At 44.9% G+C, this 17973-nt stretch overlaps 1 protein-coding gene across 3 annotated transcripts in view; it reads left to right on the top strand.

Moving 5' to 3' along the window:
* Nucleotides 1-17973, top strand: part of ABCA2 (ATP binding cassette subfamily A member 2) — a 499989-nt gene that overhangs the window by 271951 nt on the left and 210065 nt on the right. For all 3 annotated transcript variants that reach the window (XM_069241449.1, XM_069241450.1, XM_069241448.1), the window contains exons 11-13: nucleotides 9613-9741; nucleotides 12129-12296; nucleotides 15244-15340. In XM_069241449.1, coding sequence (XP_069097550.1) covers nucleotides 9613-9741; nucleotides 12129-12296; nucleotides 15244-15340 — 394 coding nt within the window. The remainder of the gene's footprint in view (nucleotides 1-9612; nucleotides 9742-12128; nucleotides 12297-15243; nucleotides 15341-17973) is intronic.

Raw genomic sequence — 17973 nt, 5'->3', positions numbered from 1 at the left:
CAAATGCTGTTGCAGCTGCCATTAAGTAGGTCCTGGCAGAGGGTAGGAGGGCAGAGTGTTGTGATGTAATTTCCTGTTCTAATGAGTGATGGGAAATGAAGTACCCTTGTTTGGCTTCTTTGTTTAAGGGTGGTGATGGGGACCGACTGGGAACCCAAAGCAGCCCCGGCAAATGTTGTCAGACCAGCCCCCGTAAGGTGCATAGCGAGCAAATCTGGCCGCTAGAATGGGGTTTGGTGGGCTCTCCACTCAAGAAATTTTGGGGGCAAATGGCAAAAATGGTGAAGTCTACAACACGTTTCATTATATATTTAATTGTACTCGTTTTTAAAGCATAGTGAATGACCTTACGGTGCACGAGTATGCTGTTCTTTATTGGAGCTCTTCGATGATTTCCTCACCATCAACCCCTAACAGTGCCTGTCATCTCTCCATAGCCCCTCTGTCACATTGATTTCATTTGTTTTATAGCACCAGCGTAGGGTGTTGGAGCACTTTACATCATACACACATACAGAGACAATGGCTCAGACATGTGTAAATCAGTGTATAGAAAATGTTACGTAATTTAAAGGACTACAAGGTGTAGGATTTACTTGTTATCCATGCTTGTAGTAATTGTTAACAGTGCTTGGTCTTGGGAAGCGTAAACTCAGGATTCAGAGCATAACACAGTGGTTGGGGTTAACTTTACCAATAACAATTTATAGCCAAACGAACCCTTTTTACCAAAATTAGGATAATCAAAGACTGGGGAAAAAAACTCACTTTTTAACCTGTACCAGGCAGTTTGCATGCAGTTTTTTTTATTGCAGTCCCTGTGCTAGATTATGACTGTAACTTATGAACTGCACATTAACAGAAGGAAATATCTGACTGACCTATGCACATAAAATACTGTTCTGTGATCTGCATAGTATGTGTTTTTTTGCAGCATACATATTAACCCTCTGCGCTACCTTAGATGAGTCAAAACTGCCATTAGACAAAACTCTGATCTCTCTCCAGGTTGTACATGAACCACCAGGGTTATTTTGGCACATTTGTTGTCACCTGAAAACTGTTAGACATACAAGGAATTCTGCAGTGCTTTTAAAACTTCTGCACTGCTACAAAACAGGTGCCCTAGTAACAAAAGTGTACCCCCACCCTCCTAGCCTCCCTAAGAAACTCCCAATGCCTGGTATGGCCAGTCCAGCCTTGGACGGTGAAAAATGACTTTAGGAGTTTTTTACTGCCAGGACATGTAAAACTTAAGTACACATGTGCTACACTTTAAACACAATGCCCTTTACCCTGTAAGCCTTTAGGGCTTACCTTAAGGGTGGCTTGTAAGTGTAGGAAGCTGGGTTCTGGTTGCAGTACCACCCTACTTTTTGATGCAGCTTTGACTGAACTGCTCTGGGGTCCGGCTAACCAGGTACCCAGTGCCAGTGTTTCTTCTCCAAAACAAAACACCTGGTCACTTGACCCCCAAGCAGTTAGGCCATTAAGCACCTCTGTAGTCCCTAGTAAATGGTACCTCTTGTACTGAGGGTCTAGGTACTAAAGAGGGTTCCTATGAGCTGCAGCATAACTTGTGCCACTCGAAGGGACCCAGCATGACAAGGTGGTCCCAAAAGTGAAAACAAAACATGGCACGCAGCCTGTGTCCATGCCCCCTAAAACACTGTATTTATAGTTTTTAAGTCGCCCCTACAGCAAGCCTTACAGCCCTAAGGCAAGGCGCATTATATTACATGTGTGGGCATATCTCCAAGATTAGATCTACCTCTGCTATGTCTTTCTCAATTTTTAGACATAGTAAGTGTGCAGTGATGCCATATTAACCATATGTGCTGGACACTGGTCCCCAGCTACATTTCGGCTTCACTGAAACTAGGGATGTTTGGTATCAAACATCTCGTATTAATAAACCGTCACTGATTCCAGTGATGGATTTTTTAATACATGCACCCAGAGTCCACCTTAGAGTTGCCACCTGAAAACCTACCAGCTTCTGGTGGGCTCACTGACTAGTTCTAGTCAGCATGCCACCAACAGATGAGATACTGACCCCCAAATGTGACAGCCTTTGCTCTCTGGAGATCAGAAACAAGCCCTGCTCTGGCAGGGGTGTTACACATCCCTCCCAACAGGATGAGCTACAAATCTGCATTCCAAGGCAGGAGGCTTCAAAGAAGCCCACCTCCTTTGGTATGCAAATCTGGCCTTCCTCTGAACAAGAACAACCTTAGGAATTTTGCCATCTTGTGTGTGGTGGATTTAGGAATTCTGGGACAGGGTGATACCCATTCCCCAAAGGAAGTGGTCATCTAGGGGGTGTAGTGATCCCGGTGGTAAATAGCCCACTGGCTTCTACCTTTCACTCCCCTCAATGCCCCATAAATTGAGTATTTAGGGGAACCCCGATACTAAGACTTTAGATCTTCGCTAAACACAAAAGAAGGAGGGGACAAAGAAGGCTGCTGACCGAGCACCGAGGAGCATGGCTGATTTGGCACCAACCCTGCCAACCTACCTGCTGCACCCAACGCTTGAGTAGCAACTGACCTGTCCTGCTGTTGCAGCCTCCAAGAAGCTGGGACAGCACACAGTGGCTTGCAAATCACCAAGAATAACTCCCTGGAAGCAGAGGAACTGTTTCCCTGCATCTACAGGCAACCAAAGAAGAACTGTGAGGACCCAGGGCTGCTAAAACCCATCGCCGGACATCACCACTGCATCCGAGCCACCTAGCCTCAGCTGAAGTGGGCCAGCAGTGTCAATGTGGTACCCAAGCCCGCCAGAGACAAAGCCTACCTTGAGTTCACCCACTTTGGACTTCCCGATGGCGTTTATAGCCTATTTCTGCAGGCCCCTCCAACCACATGTATCCCCTTCACCAGAACCCAAAGCCAAAAAACACCACAGCACCCGAGCCCCACCGCTCAAGGAGAAGTGGGCCAAGGATGTCCCTACGTGCCCGAGGATCTCCAGGGTCGAGCCCCCCTGTGGATTCCCTCAGACTGGCCACCCAGTCCCTGCTTGCAGCCTCTTTCTTACTGGACCTATCTCCAATGAAGTGAATGGGACACCTGATGCCATCACACCCCTGCACTTTGATGCCCAGAGCCCCCTGAGGTGAATTGTTGGTTTGGTCTTGGACCTTGCCCCATATTCACTTCAAGTCCAGAAAAACAGTCCTGTAAGTCGTTCCTAAGTACCAATATTCAGTGTCTGTTCCTTTCCCATAGGATAACATTAGGGCACCTGAGGATGAAAAGCCCCTCTGCACCCGGACGCCTCAGTGCTTCCTGAAGTAACCTGTTGGTGCTGCTTAGGACCTTGCTCCATACTTAACTCCAGAAGAACAGTCATGTAGGTCGTTGCTAAGTGCCCGAATGCAGCATGTTTCTTTTTCCATAGGATAACATCAGGACACCCAGCGCTGAAAAGCACCTCTGCACTCAGACACCCCAGTGCCTCCGACCTTGCCCTATTTACCTTCGCTCCAGAAGATGGGTTCTGTAAGTCGCTGCAAAGTACCCATATGCATCCCCCCCCCGAGGATAACATTACTGCTCCAAAAACTGCAGTGGCCACTTTTGAAAACTGTAAACATTCATAGCTGGAAAAATACTCCCCCAATTCTGAAGATCTTGCTATCAAAATGTATATAAAAGTACTTGTTAAATTTATAAATTGGTGTCAGATTTCTTTGAGTGTGTGTCTCGCTTACTGCCTTTGTGTGTGCAATACATGCTTAGCACTACCCTCTGATATGACTAAACCCTCACACACACTACCACAAAAGAGGGCATTTGGGGTGTCATTTGTGCCTCTGTAATTCCTCTGGGGTTTGCCTGGACTCTTTACACAGAGTACCACTTTTTGGTCCACTAAGAGCCAGCTCCCTACAATAAGCATAAAAAGGAAGGTTTAGGCCTATCAGAAGATTTTGCCAGGTCGCAATGGCAGTTTTAAAACTGCACTACAGGCTGCAGTGGCAGACCTAAGATGTTTTAAAGTGCTACTTTAGCAAGTGGCACTATGAGTGCTGCAGGCCCACTAGTAGCATTTAATTTCCAGAACCTAGGTACATGGAGTACCAATAGGTAGGGTCTCACAAGTAAATTAAGTGTACCAATCAGGTATAGGTGTAATGCCAACAAAAACTGGTTCAGCAACAGAAAGCAAAAGGCTGAGGGTGACTATGCAAAAAAGGGCCAGGTCCAAAATGACTTTTATACAAAATCACAAGTTTTACTTCGTGCCTAGGAGTCCGCTTGTAGCTGTCTGTAGGCAAAAGCCTATTGTGGACCAGAGTGCTTTAAGTGGAATGAAAATGTTTGGGGTGGGGCATCTAAACAGGGCATGGCCTAAGTAATTAACAGAATGCTGCCTGATCAGCATTTAAATACTTAATTGCAACTTTTCTGCACTTGCATCCAAACATATCTCACAAAAACAAACATGCCTGAAACAAGACAAACGTTAGCTTTGTGAGTGCTTGTTTGATATAAATGAGTAACAATAATGATTTTGTTACTAATATTGAGAAATGGTAACTAGAAATGGTAGGTATGTGACCATCACTATGTGCGGGTTGGAGAGAGGACAAGGTTTGGATGAGCATGTAATCGGAAGATTATTATGCCCACTAACTCTCACTGCTTTGAGCCTCTGATCCAGAACTCTCAGTTGTGCCCCATTATAAACACCCTCCTAAAAGCAAAACTGAAGCGGATACCTAAATGCGATACAGGTTACATGTACCACACAAACAGTGGAAAACGCATTAGCTCATCCTTGTAGAATTGATACAGCTTGGCTTTGCCAATACTTAGTAGTAATATCAATTCCAAATACAGTATAAATGTACATCAAGACAAAGGTAGTTTACAAATGTTAATTTATTTAAAGTATTTACTTATGTAAAATATGTACTGTCTAAACCGCAACATATTGTATAAAACAAAATCGGTGAAAGCAATAATTCCCAAAGACATGCCCTTTTGGCTTGGCCAATGCTTGTGTGTTGTGTGTGTACTTGTGTGTGTGTGTGTGTGTGTGTGTATATATATATATATATATATATATATATATATACATATACATATGTATGTGTATGTTATTGATAAATCCTGTTCTTTCTTCTTTTACTTTTAAAAACAGCTAAATCGTTTTATGAGCAAAGGATGCCTCGCACATTGTTTGCAGTTGTTTTTTTGTTGTTTTTTTTTGTTTTTTGCACTGGTGTAAAAATGTTTGCGAATTAAGGACTGAAGCTGAGTCTAGTTGCTCCATTCCCCATTGTACAGGCAGCAAAATGGTCCAGAGGCGAGTTTGCTCCGTTTTGGCAGTAGTGCAAAGTGCGTGCACTCTAGCCCTTGTCCTTTCTTAGCCTCTTCTCTTGCATCACTTCACACATGCATGCGCACGTCTACCTGCGCGCGTCCACGCGATAGTAATGAATGGGGGCTCTGCAGGCCAGGGAATCCCTCATCCCTCATCCCTCTGCAGTGCACTCTAGGGTGGGAGCGTGAGAGCGGCTGGCGCGTTAAGTAGATTGATGCCTGCCGCAGGAAGCTCCAGCGGGCCGGGTAGGTCCTGCAGCCTCCGCAGGTTGTTGCTGCCAAGTGTCCCGAAGCTCCTGCAATTAATCCTGCCCGCTATTACAAATCTAGGTACATCAGGAGCTGGACGGTCGTTAATTGTGAAGAAAAATGTTGTGCCATCCTGAGTCGCCTAGGGTGACCCCGTGTCAGTGCAAACATCGTGCGTGGAGTATTCTGCATGTGCAGTGATCATTGTATGCTCTTACGGGATGCTAACATGTGAAACTATACCGACCTGATTCCTGGGCAGCAAGCCTGTCACTGACCTAGGTGCGGGTAAATACCGTAGGCGGTCACCGAGTAATGGGTTGGACTAAGTGTCGTCATCCGGTCTCTAGAAGAATTGTAACGACCGCCAACCGTGGTCAGAAGAGCCAGACTCGAGTTGTATCCCTGCTGAGGGAGGAATGCCTCCAAGCGTCCAGTCAGTGACTGCCTGTGTGTCCCTGCTGGGGAGGAATGCCTCAGAGTGTCCAGTCGGTGGCGGCTGGTGCACACAGGCCGCCACTGACTGGACATTCCCTCAGCAGGGGCACACCAGATAAGCTGAGCGTGCACACTAGGCTGCCACTGACTGGACACTTGGAGGCAGCCCTCCCTCAGCAGGGGCACACCAGGCTGCCAATCAGTGGACACTTGGAGGCAGTGCTCCCTCAGCAGGCGCACACCAGGCCGCCACTGACTGGACACTTTGAGGCAGTGCTCCCTCAGTAGGGGCGCACCAGGCCGCCACTGACTGGACACTCCCTCAGCAGGGGCACACCGGATAAGCTTAGCGTGCACACCAGGCCGCCACTGACTGGGAGCCTGGAGGCAGTGCTCCCTCAGCAGGCGCACACCAGGCCGCCACTGACTGGACACTTTGAGGCAGTGCTCCCTCAGTAGGGGCGCACCAGGCCGCCACTGACTGGACACTCCCTCAGCAGGGGCACACCGGATAAACTGAGCGTGCACACTAGGCCGCCACTGACTGGGAGCCTGGAGGCAGTGCTCCCTCAGTAGGGGTTCACCAGGCCGCCACTGATAGTAGAGCTAAAATCTCTACTATGCATAGGAACACTCTTATGCATCCTTTGATTTGGGACTTTTATTTGTAAGAATAGGACTCACGTTCTTGATTCATTGGCTTTCTAAGACCGGGATACTTTAATAATTCACGGTTGGCTGCAGAGATCTAAAATAAATGAGTGTTTCCTCCGGCACACCAGCCGCCACTGACAGGGCACTTGGAGGAGTCCTCCCTAAGAAGGGGCGCACCAGGCCGCCACTGAGGACGCTTGGAAGCAGCCCTCCCTCAGCCGGGGCGCACCAGCCGCCACTGCCTACTACCCCATAAACAAAACTGTAAGTGAGACCTGTGCCTTGCGTGACTTCTGACTGTAAACCTGCCTTCCTTAACTCCGCACGTCCGAATTCTCTTCCAGGTAATGTATTGTTTGTAGTTATATAGCGTTTCCATACCTCTTGTGTGGCCGAAAGCGCCTTTTCAAGTCAGGAGTTAGTTAGTGGTTACTCCATGTGTAACATTCTTCGAATATTTATGTAGCGGGTCGCAGCCCTCCATGTCGTGTCGACTTCGCGAGTACCGCACGTGTCATGTTACCTTGATACTAGTGAACATGGTCTCCGTTCTTCGCACTCCCGACCTAAGGGCTTGCGGCTGCGTCATTTTTCTACGTTTTGAAGACGCTTCTCCGAGCTCTGCTCGTTCAAAGCGCATGTAAAGTTTTTGAGATTTATAAAGACACTTGTGAGTGATTTTTTTCTTTTAACGTGCTTTGTATCGGATACTCGGTTAAAAAGTGATTTTTTTTTTTAACAGCCAAATCTTGTTTTAATTCACACATTCCTAGCACGCTGTTCACTTATAATAAAATATCACAACTTCCAGTTTGTGTGTGTAGGCTCGTGCTGCCACCTGGTGTTCATCTGAGAGTACTCAGTGGACAGTGCGGTGTACATCAATTAAACCGTGGCAAATGCAGTGGATCTGGAACAGTTTTCAGAGTGGGGTGCTGCCACCAATGTTATATCATGGGTCGTGAAAAAGTCAAGTGTCACACAAAAAAACAAGTGTAGAACTTGTGGGCCGTTCATTTAGCAGGAGAGTGGTAGGGGTTTAGTATACAGCTGAGGGGAATTTTTGATCGCTGGTGAGGTAGCGCACTGTCATTTACAGACAACACCTTTACCATTGAGATGGTCACTAAATTTGCATAAGCACACAGTTTTACTGTAAACTTATGTAACGCACAAATGATAATGTGTGGAAATCAGTTATCAGGAAATATTTATCATTTGCAGATAACCAAGTCTAGTGTCTTGATCCTATTAAAATCTTTGTTTCCATTATACTTCAGAATTACGAAAAAAGTACTTCATCAGTTCTTTCCTTATTGCTGATATATTTTGAATTATGATTGCTGGTATATTTTGAAATATGTGTATACTTCGTTTATAGGTATTTATGTTGTTGTGTGCTACACAAATACGGACGACCTTCACTTCCTGTATCTAAGTAAGATTGCCACGTAGGTCACTTTAACAAAATCCTCGCACTTTGCAGTCAGAGAAATAAAAGTAAACACTCTCTCCCCACCCCCCCCCCCCCCAAAAAAAATAGCAATTTGTTAGAAGACATAGCCTGGCATTTGACCTCTGTCAGTGAATTCACCGCAAATGTGACAAGATAAACACAATATTTAATGACGTCTTTGTTGCTCATTCACCTTCTGAACTCCAGCACTGTTATATTTCGGGGTACTGCATCACTCGTACCTCTACTTCCATTACTTTGGGCCAAACTGAACTTCTCTCCGAAGCCGTGCTGTACATCTTAAGTCTCCTTGAAACCCTGTACATCTGATGAGCAAACTCTCTGGGGCTCTATGGCCTCTTTGTTGTGTTACTTAATTAACCGTGGTCATTGAAGCACTGAGCTTCTCCTACAATCATTGTTTGTGAAGCCAGACGAGCCAACAGAGTAAAGAAGGCAAGAAATGCTATTTTATGGTAATGTTACTGCTGGATCGGCTGCTTTGAGAAAAAACGATTTTAGGAAAGGCTCAACACTTCAGTGTCTGCACTTAAATAATTGTAAAAGAAAACAGAGAAATCGGAGCCCTACAGAGTTTTCTCCAGGGGGTTACTCCTCCTCAAGGAGACACTTGCAAAGTGCAGCATAGTTTTCAACAGACCTGTTCTGTAACTGTGTTTGACCATCATTGTCTGAAGAGCATTCCAAACAAGAAAGCACACCTTTAAAATCTCATGATTATGCTCTTATATGTGTGTATGTGTATATATTGGCATATTGATTTAACATACATTGAATAACTGAAAACAAAGCACTGACTTTCAGTGTTAAATGGAAGAGAGACGGATATAACCCTGCCGTCTCTGATCTGCATAATATAGTCTTGAACTGAAATCCCAGCTTGCCTAATTGAGCAAATTGTGTGATCCACAGCCTATTCACTGCACTAGGTCTCATTTTCCTTAACCATCTAGTTTAAGAGCACATTATAGTAATTCAGTGCAGTGCTCCACAAAAACCTCACTTATATATGGTTAATATAAAAAATTCTTACTTCACACTTACCAGCAATATAAACTAAATAAATAGAAAACATGACAGGCACATTTTGGGTAACATAGCAATGTCGTCAGTGCATGGAGTATTCTTCAATGTTTCATGTTTAAAATATTTCTAATAAAGGTCTCTCAACCCTGTGGTATAATTGTATGTGCTTATTTGAGGAAATTAAGGAATGTTGACTTTTTTTCAATTTAAAGTCTTTACCATATTTTTCATTCTATTTGTTGCCTGTACATCTTTTCAAGGCTCGCCTTGTGCTTTTGGTTTTTAGAGCAATGCCAGGTTCCTGGCCCTTGTAGAGGCAGTCCATGTCCCCCTCAGAAATGTAGTCTCTCCTATCCCCTTGCTCTTATCCCTTCCCTTAATCGGGTATAGTTTCAGGTAACCACATTCCCTTTTTCTGTCCTCCTTTAGGCCAATGAAACGTTTGCACTGGTGGGGAACGTGACCCACTATGCACAGGTGTGGCTGAACATCTCATCCGAGATCCGGACCTCATTGGAGGAAGGCAAGCTTCAGAGGCGCATTCAGTGGCTGCAGGAGGTACTTTGGTCTGCTGAGGGGTTTGGGAGCTTAGGACGTCTGCTTAATGTCTTGCTAAAGGTTGAGGTAACCATTATCACACAACTCGTTTTACGTCTCCTCCACTTCATCCTCCTATTGTGGTCTTAGGTCTCCCAAACTGTCAAAGCAAGCGAAGAATCCTCCCTTGGATACAAAGCCATCATCTTAACTTCAAGATCCACCAGAGATGAAGATCCATTATGAGTTGTGGGCGCTGGAAGGGAGAATTTACATAGGAATTAATGTTTCCATACTGATTTCCGCATGTTTTCCCACATTCCGGGTGCTTTACCACCTGCAAATTTCACCAGTTTTTTTTACGCTTGAAATATGAGTGGTATTCTTTTCTGTTAATACCAAACGGGGAGAACTACACATCTTATTGATAAATGATCCAGGCAGGTGCTTAAACCAAGAAATAATGCAGAAATAAGGACACCGCCAAGTAGGAAGTTAAGATACCACAATCTGATGTGCTTGAATTATGTGATTCTGTTGTCTCAGCGTTTTTTCATAGTTATAGGTTTTTCATAGTTGCCATTGAATCCACCATCTACTGCTTAATATGCAGCTTTAAATAAATGTCCCACTTGTTAAAGGTTAATTGGTCACATTTCAGTTGCTGATTTCTGTATTCAGGTGTTAAACTTTTACAAATGAGGTGAAACATTTGCTTAGTAAGTACAGACAATATTCATGTGTGTCTAAATGCCAAAATGCTAAGTAGTATTTTCACAGCATGTGCTGCACAATTTGCCCTTTCTTCCTATATAACTTAGTCAACCCTGCCGCATAATTTAGCCAACCATTGGTTCATAATTTTAGAGACTCTGACCATAGTGGATGCGAACATGACCCTGTTAATTTTAACTTTACTGTGGTGTCATCTTGGCTCCTTTGCTTGCTTTTGTATTTTTTTCAGAAAAAAGAGAAAGGGGCCCCCAAAAAACCTCAAGGGGACAGGGCACCGTAACACAGTAATATTTAAAAATGTTTCCCCTTGGAGAGTGAACTCACACTATCAAAACCATATCATACCGGAACAATCCTTCCACCCTTCATTCAAACACCAAAATGATCAGTAATAATAAAGGAATACCAAAAAATGCTTATTCAATAAATAATCCCATAAAAAATAATGAGGAATAATATCACATAAAACCACAGTAGAATAGCCACAAGGAAACCCTTGCAGTGACTGTTTACAATAAATAAATACAGAAATAGCTGGGAGACAAGACAAAAGACACCCTCCCTAGTCTATCATCAATCACTGTTCCGTATAAGACCTCAACATGCCAGTTGACTGATACAGCAGATTCCCAGTCTATTCTTGGCAAGTCCCAACGGATCCAGTCTTCTAATTGCATCAATGCATTTTGGCGGCCTTCACAATTCTCTCACCACCTTCCTCAGGACAATCACATATTCTCTGAACACACTTAAAACATGTCTGCGTCCATAACGAACCATACAACACGTAACTTCTGTCCAATTAAGATAAATTCATATCCAAGGAGAGTTTCACAATTCTCTTCTTATGGTAGAGTCATGTTTCTCTTGCAAATCCCCCTGGCATATACCACCATATCAAGGGGCGATACACCTTTGTGCATCAATGAGAGCAATGAACCATTCCCCCAACGTGCTCCACAATCCCGTAACATGAGGCAACCCTCTGGTGTGTTGCCAATAGTAATCCCGCTTCCCACTGAGTCACCGGTCTGACGTAAGCCCAAAATATCGTTCTCTGGAACAGCGTCTGCGTCTCGGCTTTGAAAAGTGTGAGTTCACTCTCCAAGGGGAAACATTTTCAAATATTACTTTGTATTTTTTCCAGACCTTGAATCTTACTTTTCACCCCCTCTCTTTTTTTGTAAAGTTCTCCAACATCGGTTTCCCCACCCACGTCCCCTCTCTAGATATCGAATGCAGTATACAGGCTCATAGCTCCACTCTGAAGAATGGTCTTAGGATCCCCTTTGTAGACCATGACCTTATCTTACACTGCCCATTGACTTATAAAATGTCAATAGCATTTGCCTAATTTAAACTAAAGTCCACCCCGTTGACCCACCTTGACAGTGGTTATACCTTTTATAATTTTAATTTATGCTTTACCTACAATAATCAATATCTCCTCTTTTATTCTGTATGTATTGTACAAAATGTTCATAAAACCTGTATTGAACCTAGGTTTTTGTATAAAGATTGCATGCCATTCTAAGGTTGAGAAGCAAACATGTCCTGATAGAGCTGTGTAATTATTTAGTGTCCTTTAGTTAGTAGCTGGATGGAATTCAGAAGCTGTGCTTCGTTTGGCTCCTGCTCGCTTCTAATATTTTTTCTTTGTTGGGGTTGTGAAGTTTGTCGAAGGTTTGCAGAAGCACCCGGAGGTCTTGAATGCCTCAGACAGCGATATCCTCCGCAGCATCATCAACAGTAACTTCTCCATGCCCAACGCCAGCACCCTGCTGCAGCAGCTGGACACCATTGACAACGCTGCCTGCGGATGGATCCAATTCATGTCCAAGGTAAGCATGAGTGGTCCCGCACTGCTTGGGAAAGGACTGCGTTCTGTACCAGGCCAGAGGGGCAGGGGTGGTGGAGAGCCTTATGCAGGTTTGGACTGCTGACAAATCTTCAGTCCTATACAATGAGTCGATACACAGCATCCTGTAGAAGCCAACTTTCTGAAGGCTTTATGAACTGAGTTACAGGAGACTGCAAATTGGGCAAAAATTGCAGCTTTAGGTTACACTCTGGCAATATGATCACCACCCATTTTGAGTATGGCAAATGACAGATATCCACTGGTGGAATTCCTCCTTCCCTGCCACATATTTCCCTATGTTCTAGCTTTAACGTAGACAGCAAAGGTGACCTTGAGTTGCTGGGCCTCCACTATCAGTGGCAGGCAGAGTTACCACCACAGTGGACCACCATAAAATGGTTGATGGACCTTCACGGTTAGGTAAGTATTGTGTCCTTAGCATGCCAGGATGCACATCCTATCATGTTCAATAGATTAGTTATGTGAGCGCTGATTACTTGCACATTTGCTGATGGAACTTAAACCATCATCGATGTTCTGCGCCAGTTAATTCATCTGATAACCGACTGAGCCCATTTGACTGAGAAAGCTCTGCTGCCCCCTGGGAAACCTATTAATATTCTAAACTCTCAATCATGTCCTACACGTGGCATTCTCATTAAGGGCATCTGACCTTTTGACCTCTCTGCAGTCATTGATCTGAAGTAAGCATTGTTTTTTCTCAGAATGTGAACGGCTATTAGCACATGATTTAAGTAAGGAGGGAGTCATTTTCATTCGTTACCCTCCAGCCTCTTCAGTTTGACCCTGCAGTACACAACCCCACACTACTGCCGTCGTGTGAGTAGCCTCCATGAAAATGGGTCTGTGAGCGATGGAGAGTCTGGGCGTCATGTGGGAGCTGTTGCCAGGTAACAAGAGAGCAGGGATGAGATGTAATGGAATCTTGCATTGTCCTGGTGATGTAATACGGAACCCAGCCGGGTCCAGCTTTGGCATTCTGTGGCTGCCTGGCTGGGGGGAGGTTGTCAGGTGAATGGGGAAAGGACTCTTCCACCGGTGGCTGAAATGTGGAATGGCTGGTGCTCCAGGCCACACTGTTCTTCCATAGGTGCCTGTGAGCAGACTGGCTGTCAGTCCTGCTGTGGATGTGCAAGAAGCAGACCGCCTCGCTCTTCCATGGGTGACTGGCCCATTTTGGTTCTCACTCTGCCCATATGTGAGTGAGACAGACCAGCTCTGTTTTTCCATTAGTGAGAGAAGCCCAGTTTGGTTCTCACTCTTTCCATTGGTGACTGAGTGGCAGACAGACTGGCTGTCACTCCTCCCATCCGTAGGTGTGTGAGACATATCCGCCCTCTCTTCCTAGGTCCTTTTGGATTCTCACTTCTTCCATAAGTGGCCAAGTGACAGTCCTGCTGTAGGTGCGCAGGCAATAAACAGCCTCTCCTCCAAAGCTGGGAAAGGCTCAGGTAGGTTCCCACTCCTGCTACAGGTAGGTGAAACACAGACCAGGTCCCTCTCATTTTATAAGTGAGAGTTTGGTAGTCACTCCTTCTGTAGGAGTCTGCATGGTGGACTGGATGTCACTCCTTCTGTAGGTGGATGAGACAGACCTGGTCACTCTCTTCGTGTGGCCCAGTTTATTCTCACTCATTCTATAGATGGCTGGGTAGCAGTCTGGCTGTCACTGCTGACCAACTCTCTCTCTCTTCCGATAGCCAGTGGAGTATCATAACGCAAAATGATGAGGCTCCCTGCAGAATTTTATGAGCCCCCCCCCCCCCGAGTCTCACAGATCTTGCACATATTCCTTGGCCTGAATGGGTCCCACTTCAAGAGCTGAGGGCCACTCTGAGTCACAGGGGCTGCAGGGGCCTGTGTTACGCCACTGTCTGTAGCCCAGTTTGGTTCTCACTCTTTATGCAGGTGGCTGGATAGTAAACTTACTGCCACTCCTTCTAAAGGCGCATGAGAGACAGACCACCTGTCTCTCTCTTTCCATAGCACAGTTTGGTTATCACTCTTTCTGTAGGTGGCTGGGTGGTAGACTGACTGTCACTCCTTCTATAGGCGGGTGAGAGGCATGCCACCAGTCTCTTTCCATAGCTCAGTGGGGTTCTCACTCTTCCTAAAGGTGGCTGAATGGCAGACTGACTGTCACTCCCCCCACAGTCAGCAGTAAAGAAGGTAGTTTTATGGACCTTGAAAGTTAATGACTGGGAGTAAGAAGCCTGCTCTGTGGCTGTAATGAACCCGGACACACAATACTGTGCCACTTCCTGTTTAGGAGGTACTATTGTTGTTTCATTTTGAAAAGACCCTGAACAGTGTGAATCGTCCAACACTGGAGAGACTGGACTGCTACAGTCTCTAAGCGTCTCTGAAATGAGTACTGCTGAACTTCCTGGTGTCTTTAAACTCTGTCCTGCAAGGAAACCTGCACACTTCTTTGAGCTCTCTACCCGGCCTAAAGCAGGCTGTAACGCCCATGTTTTCGAAGGAGTTGAGCGCGTGTTTTTTTTTTGTTGTTTTTGTTTTGCTTGGGCATTCTTGCCTAAGGTTCTAAGTTGTAACGTCTTTTTTTATGGTTCTTAAACCAATTAAAGTGCATTAAGTTACTGGCTGCATCGTATTTATGTGATTGTAATTTGCATTTTGATACGGCTTGATAGTAACTTTGTATTTTGCTCAGTGTCCGAAACTTCGTGCAGTATAATAAAAACCTTAGAACAAATGATGTCTTTACTGCAGTTGTGTCTTCCTTTTATTAACTCAAGGACAGATCAGCGATGGGGCGGGGTTACTTTGTTCCCCAAGATATAGTGATGTCTCTCTGCACCCTAAACCATATACTGTTGTTGGAGGTGGATGGCCACTGAGTAGGAGGTGTTTGTGCTAACAGTTTATGACCTTTTTCTATTAAGGTCAGCGTGGACATCTTCAAAGGGTTTCCCAATGAAGAGAGCATTGTGAACTACACCCTCAACCAGGCGTATCACGACAATGTCACAGTGTTTGCCAGTAAGACTCTGTTCTTTTCTGTCACTGCTGATTGCTCTGGCTTTTCCCAGCTTCACTGCAAGCACCTCTTCCTCTCTCCTCCATCCTTTCCCAGGCACCTCCCTGCAATGATTCTTACCTTTTTTTGTTTGCACCTACCTCTTATCCTCTTTTTGCCTTTCCCATTCTCTTATTCTTTTATTTTTCTTTTGTTCCCTTCCCCTAATCGTTCTAACTGGTCCAGCTTTCCTCTTCTCCATCTTTTCACATTTCCTCCCTTGTCTGTCTTTTCATCCTCAGTTCCTTACTGAATCTGTTGTTCTGCATGGGGTACCCTTTGTTTTTTGGCCCCTAGTTTGTTCCCTTGTTTATGCCTTGTTGTTTCATTCCTCCCTGGCTACGTCATTCCCAATGGTACCATTTGTCTTACATGTGCCTCCTTGTCCCTCGCTTCTTCTCCTGTCCCTCATGCTTGTTCACTGTTGTTAATCTGCCCTTCTTCTGGTCTTACATGCTTCTGCACTCCCCTTCATTCTTTCAAAACTCTGCCTTCCTTCTACACTTAAGATATTTTCACCCGATCTTTCTTTGAGGTCTACCCTTCTGCACCGTATCGACTTTTTTCTTTTTTTTTCTTTTCCTTTCCTCTGCTTATCTTGCATTTGTTCTTTCTACTTTCCTTCTTTTGTTCCCCTTATCTTATACTCTTCTTTCCTTTGTTCTACATGCCCTCCTTGGTCTTTTTCTGTCAATGCTTGCACGTCTCCAGCTCCACTTGCATCCTCACTCTTCTCCCTTGTGTCACCATTCCTCCGTCATCACACTTCTTCCTCTTGTGCACCTCATCCCTTGTCCATTTTTCATCTCTATTGTCCCTTTTCTATGTTCAGTGGCTCTGTGATTATCAAGCATGCCATTTCCCCTTACAGTGGGCCTTTCTTTTACCTTACCCATTCCATTTTCTGTGTCCTCTATTTTCCACTTCTGTATTCTTTTCTCCCTCTGTCGTCTCCCTCCTTCTGTTTCCCCTCCATCCTGCCCTTTCCCTTCGAAAAGCATTTTGCTGTGAGCTTTTACCAGCTTATTACAACATTTCCCTAATATTGTGTTACATTCCTATCTGCTATGTCCTTTTATGTTCCCTTTGGGTCGCTTTTTATCAATTTTGTACTACACAGACCTCTCTCTGCATGCTCATTCCCACCACGCTTTCTCCATTTTCCACCTCCTTGCCAACTGCATTGTGTTCCCATTTTTCTGAGTCCCTTTGGCTTCTTTAATTTCCTTCACTGTCAGTGCCTCGTTATCCTTCATTTAGTGTACTTACGCATGGGGCCATCTTTTCTGCCTTCAGAGAGTTATTTTTACCTTTCGTTTCCAAGTTTTGAACTTTCTTTCTTTGTCAAGACTGCAAAATTTCCTAGCTAACGTGAAGGAAAGTTTCAATTCTATTAAGGACACGGAGGCGAGGATTATGCAGTTCTTTCTTCACTTTTTATTATACAGCAGGTTCAAAGTTCAACAAAAAACATAACTAAACCACAAGTCCCTTGAGTCCGTTACCATAACAACCGTAGAACAGACTCCATTAACATATCAGTATAAATGTCCACAACACGTCATATCCCCCTCAACTTCACTGCAAAGGGACCTCCAACTCTTCAAGTGGCCGCTGCCTCCGTTCCTATAAAAAACATACAAATGTAAGCCATGTAAACACGAAATATAAAACAGACAAAATCTGTCATGAATTACAGTAAGCAAATCTGCAGGTGATAAGAGAAACAACAACGGAACATTGTCAATACCATCAATCACCGAAAGTGCAATTCAATACATGAGAGCATGCATATACAAATAATAAGAATACCACCATCGTACCGAATCCAAGCCATAGATTCTGGGTGGGTAGTACACGGACTACATGTGGGGAGGGATAATCCTCGCCTCTGTGTCCTTAATAGAATTGAAACTTTCCTTCACGTTAGCTAGGAAATTTCGCATCCTATGGCAGGACCGGAGGCGAGGATTATGCAAGTTCAAAGCTTACTCACCACCAGAGAAGCCGCCTCATGAATCGGTTTGAAGTAGAATCTTTTTTAAAAACCGACTCCGAGGACCAATCCGCTGCATTCATGATGTCCTCCAACCTACTACCCACTTGGACCGCTTTGGAGGCCATGGCACCTCTTGTCGAATCGGCAACAAAAACTCGTATGTCAATACCGGCTTCTACTAGGATCCATCGGACCCATCGCGCAATGGTAGGGGAACAAAACCGCTTTGAAGGGCTTCTTTATCGCAATCAACAACTGATCTTCACCCAAAGGACGTAAATCCACAGTCATCTCCCCATACGCCTTCAAGCAACGTACAACGCACAGTTTAGGGGCAAACGGGAACGCCGGGTAAGATACCGACCTCGTATTACATTTGGTCCTACGGGCCACTGTAAAGGTTATGCTCTCTGGAGAAAACATCCAGGGCCCGGACGTCTGAAACCCTTTTGCAAGAAATGAGGCACTGCAACATCGCTAGTTTAGCTGACAACTCTTTCCTGGACAGAAGGTGATTATCCTGCCACGATGAAAGCAGACGTAAAACCAGATTGACGTCCCATAACTCCAAATATCTTGGTTCGGGAGGACGGGAAA

The sequence above is a fragment of the Pleurodeles waltl genome, chromosome 6 (genome assembly GCF_031143425.1).
Source record: "Pleurodeles waltl isolate 20211129_DDA chromosome 6, aPleWal1.hap1.20221129, whole genome shotgun sequence".
NCBI lineage: Eukaryota > Metazoa > Chordata > Amphibia > Caudata > Salamandridae > Pleurodeles > Pleurodeles waltl.
This window is presented reverse-complemented; position numbering and strand designations above follow the sequence as displayed.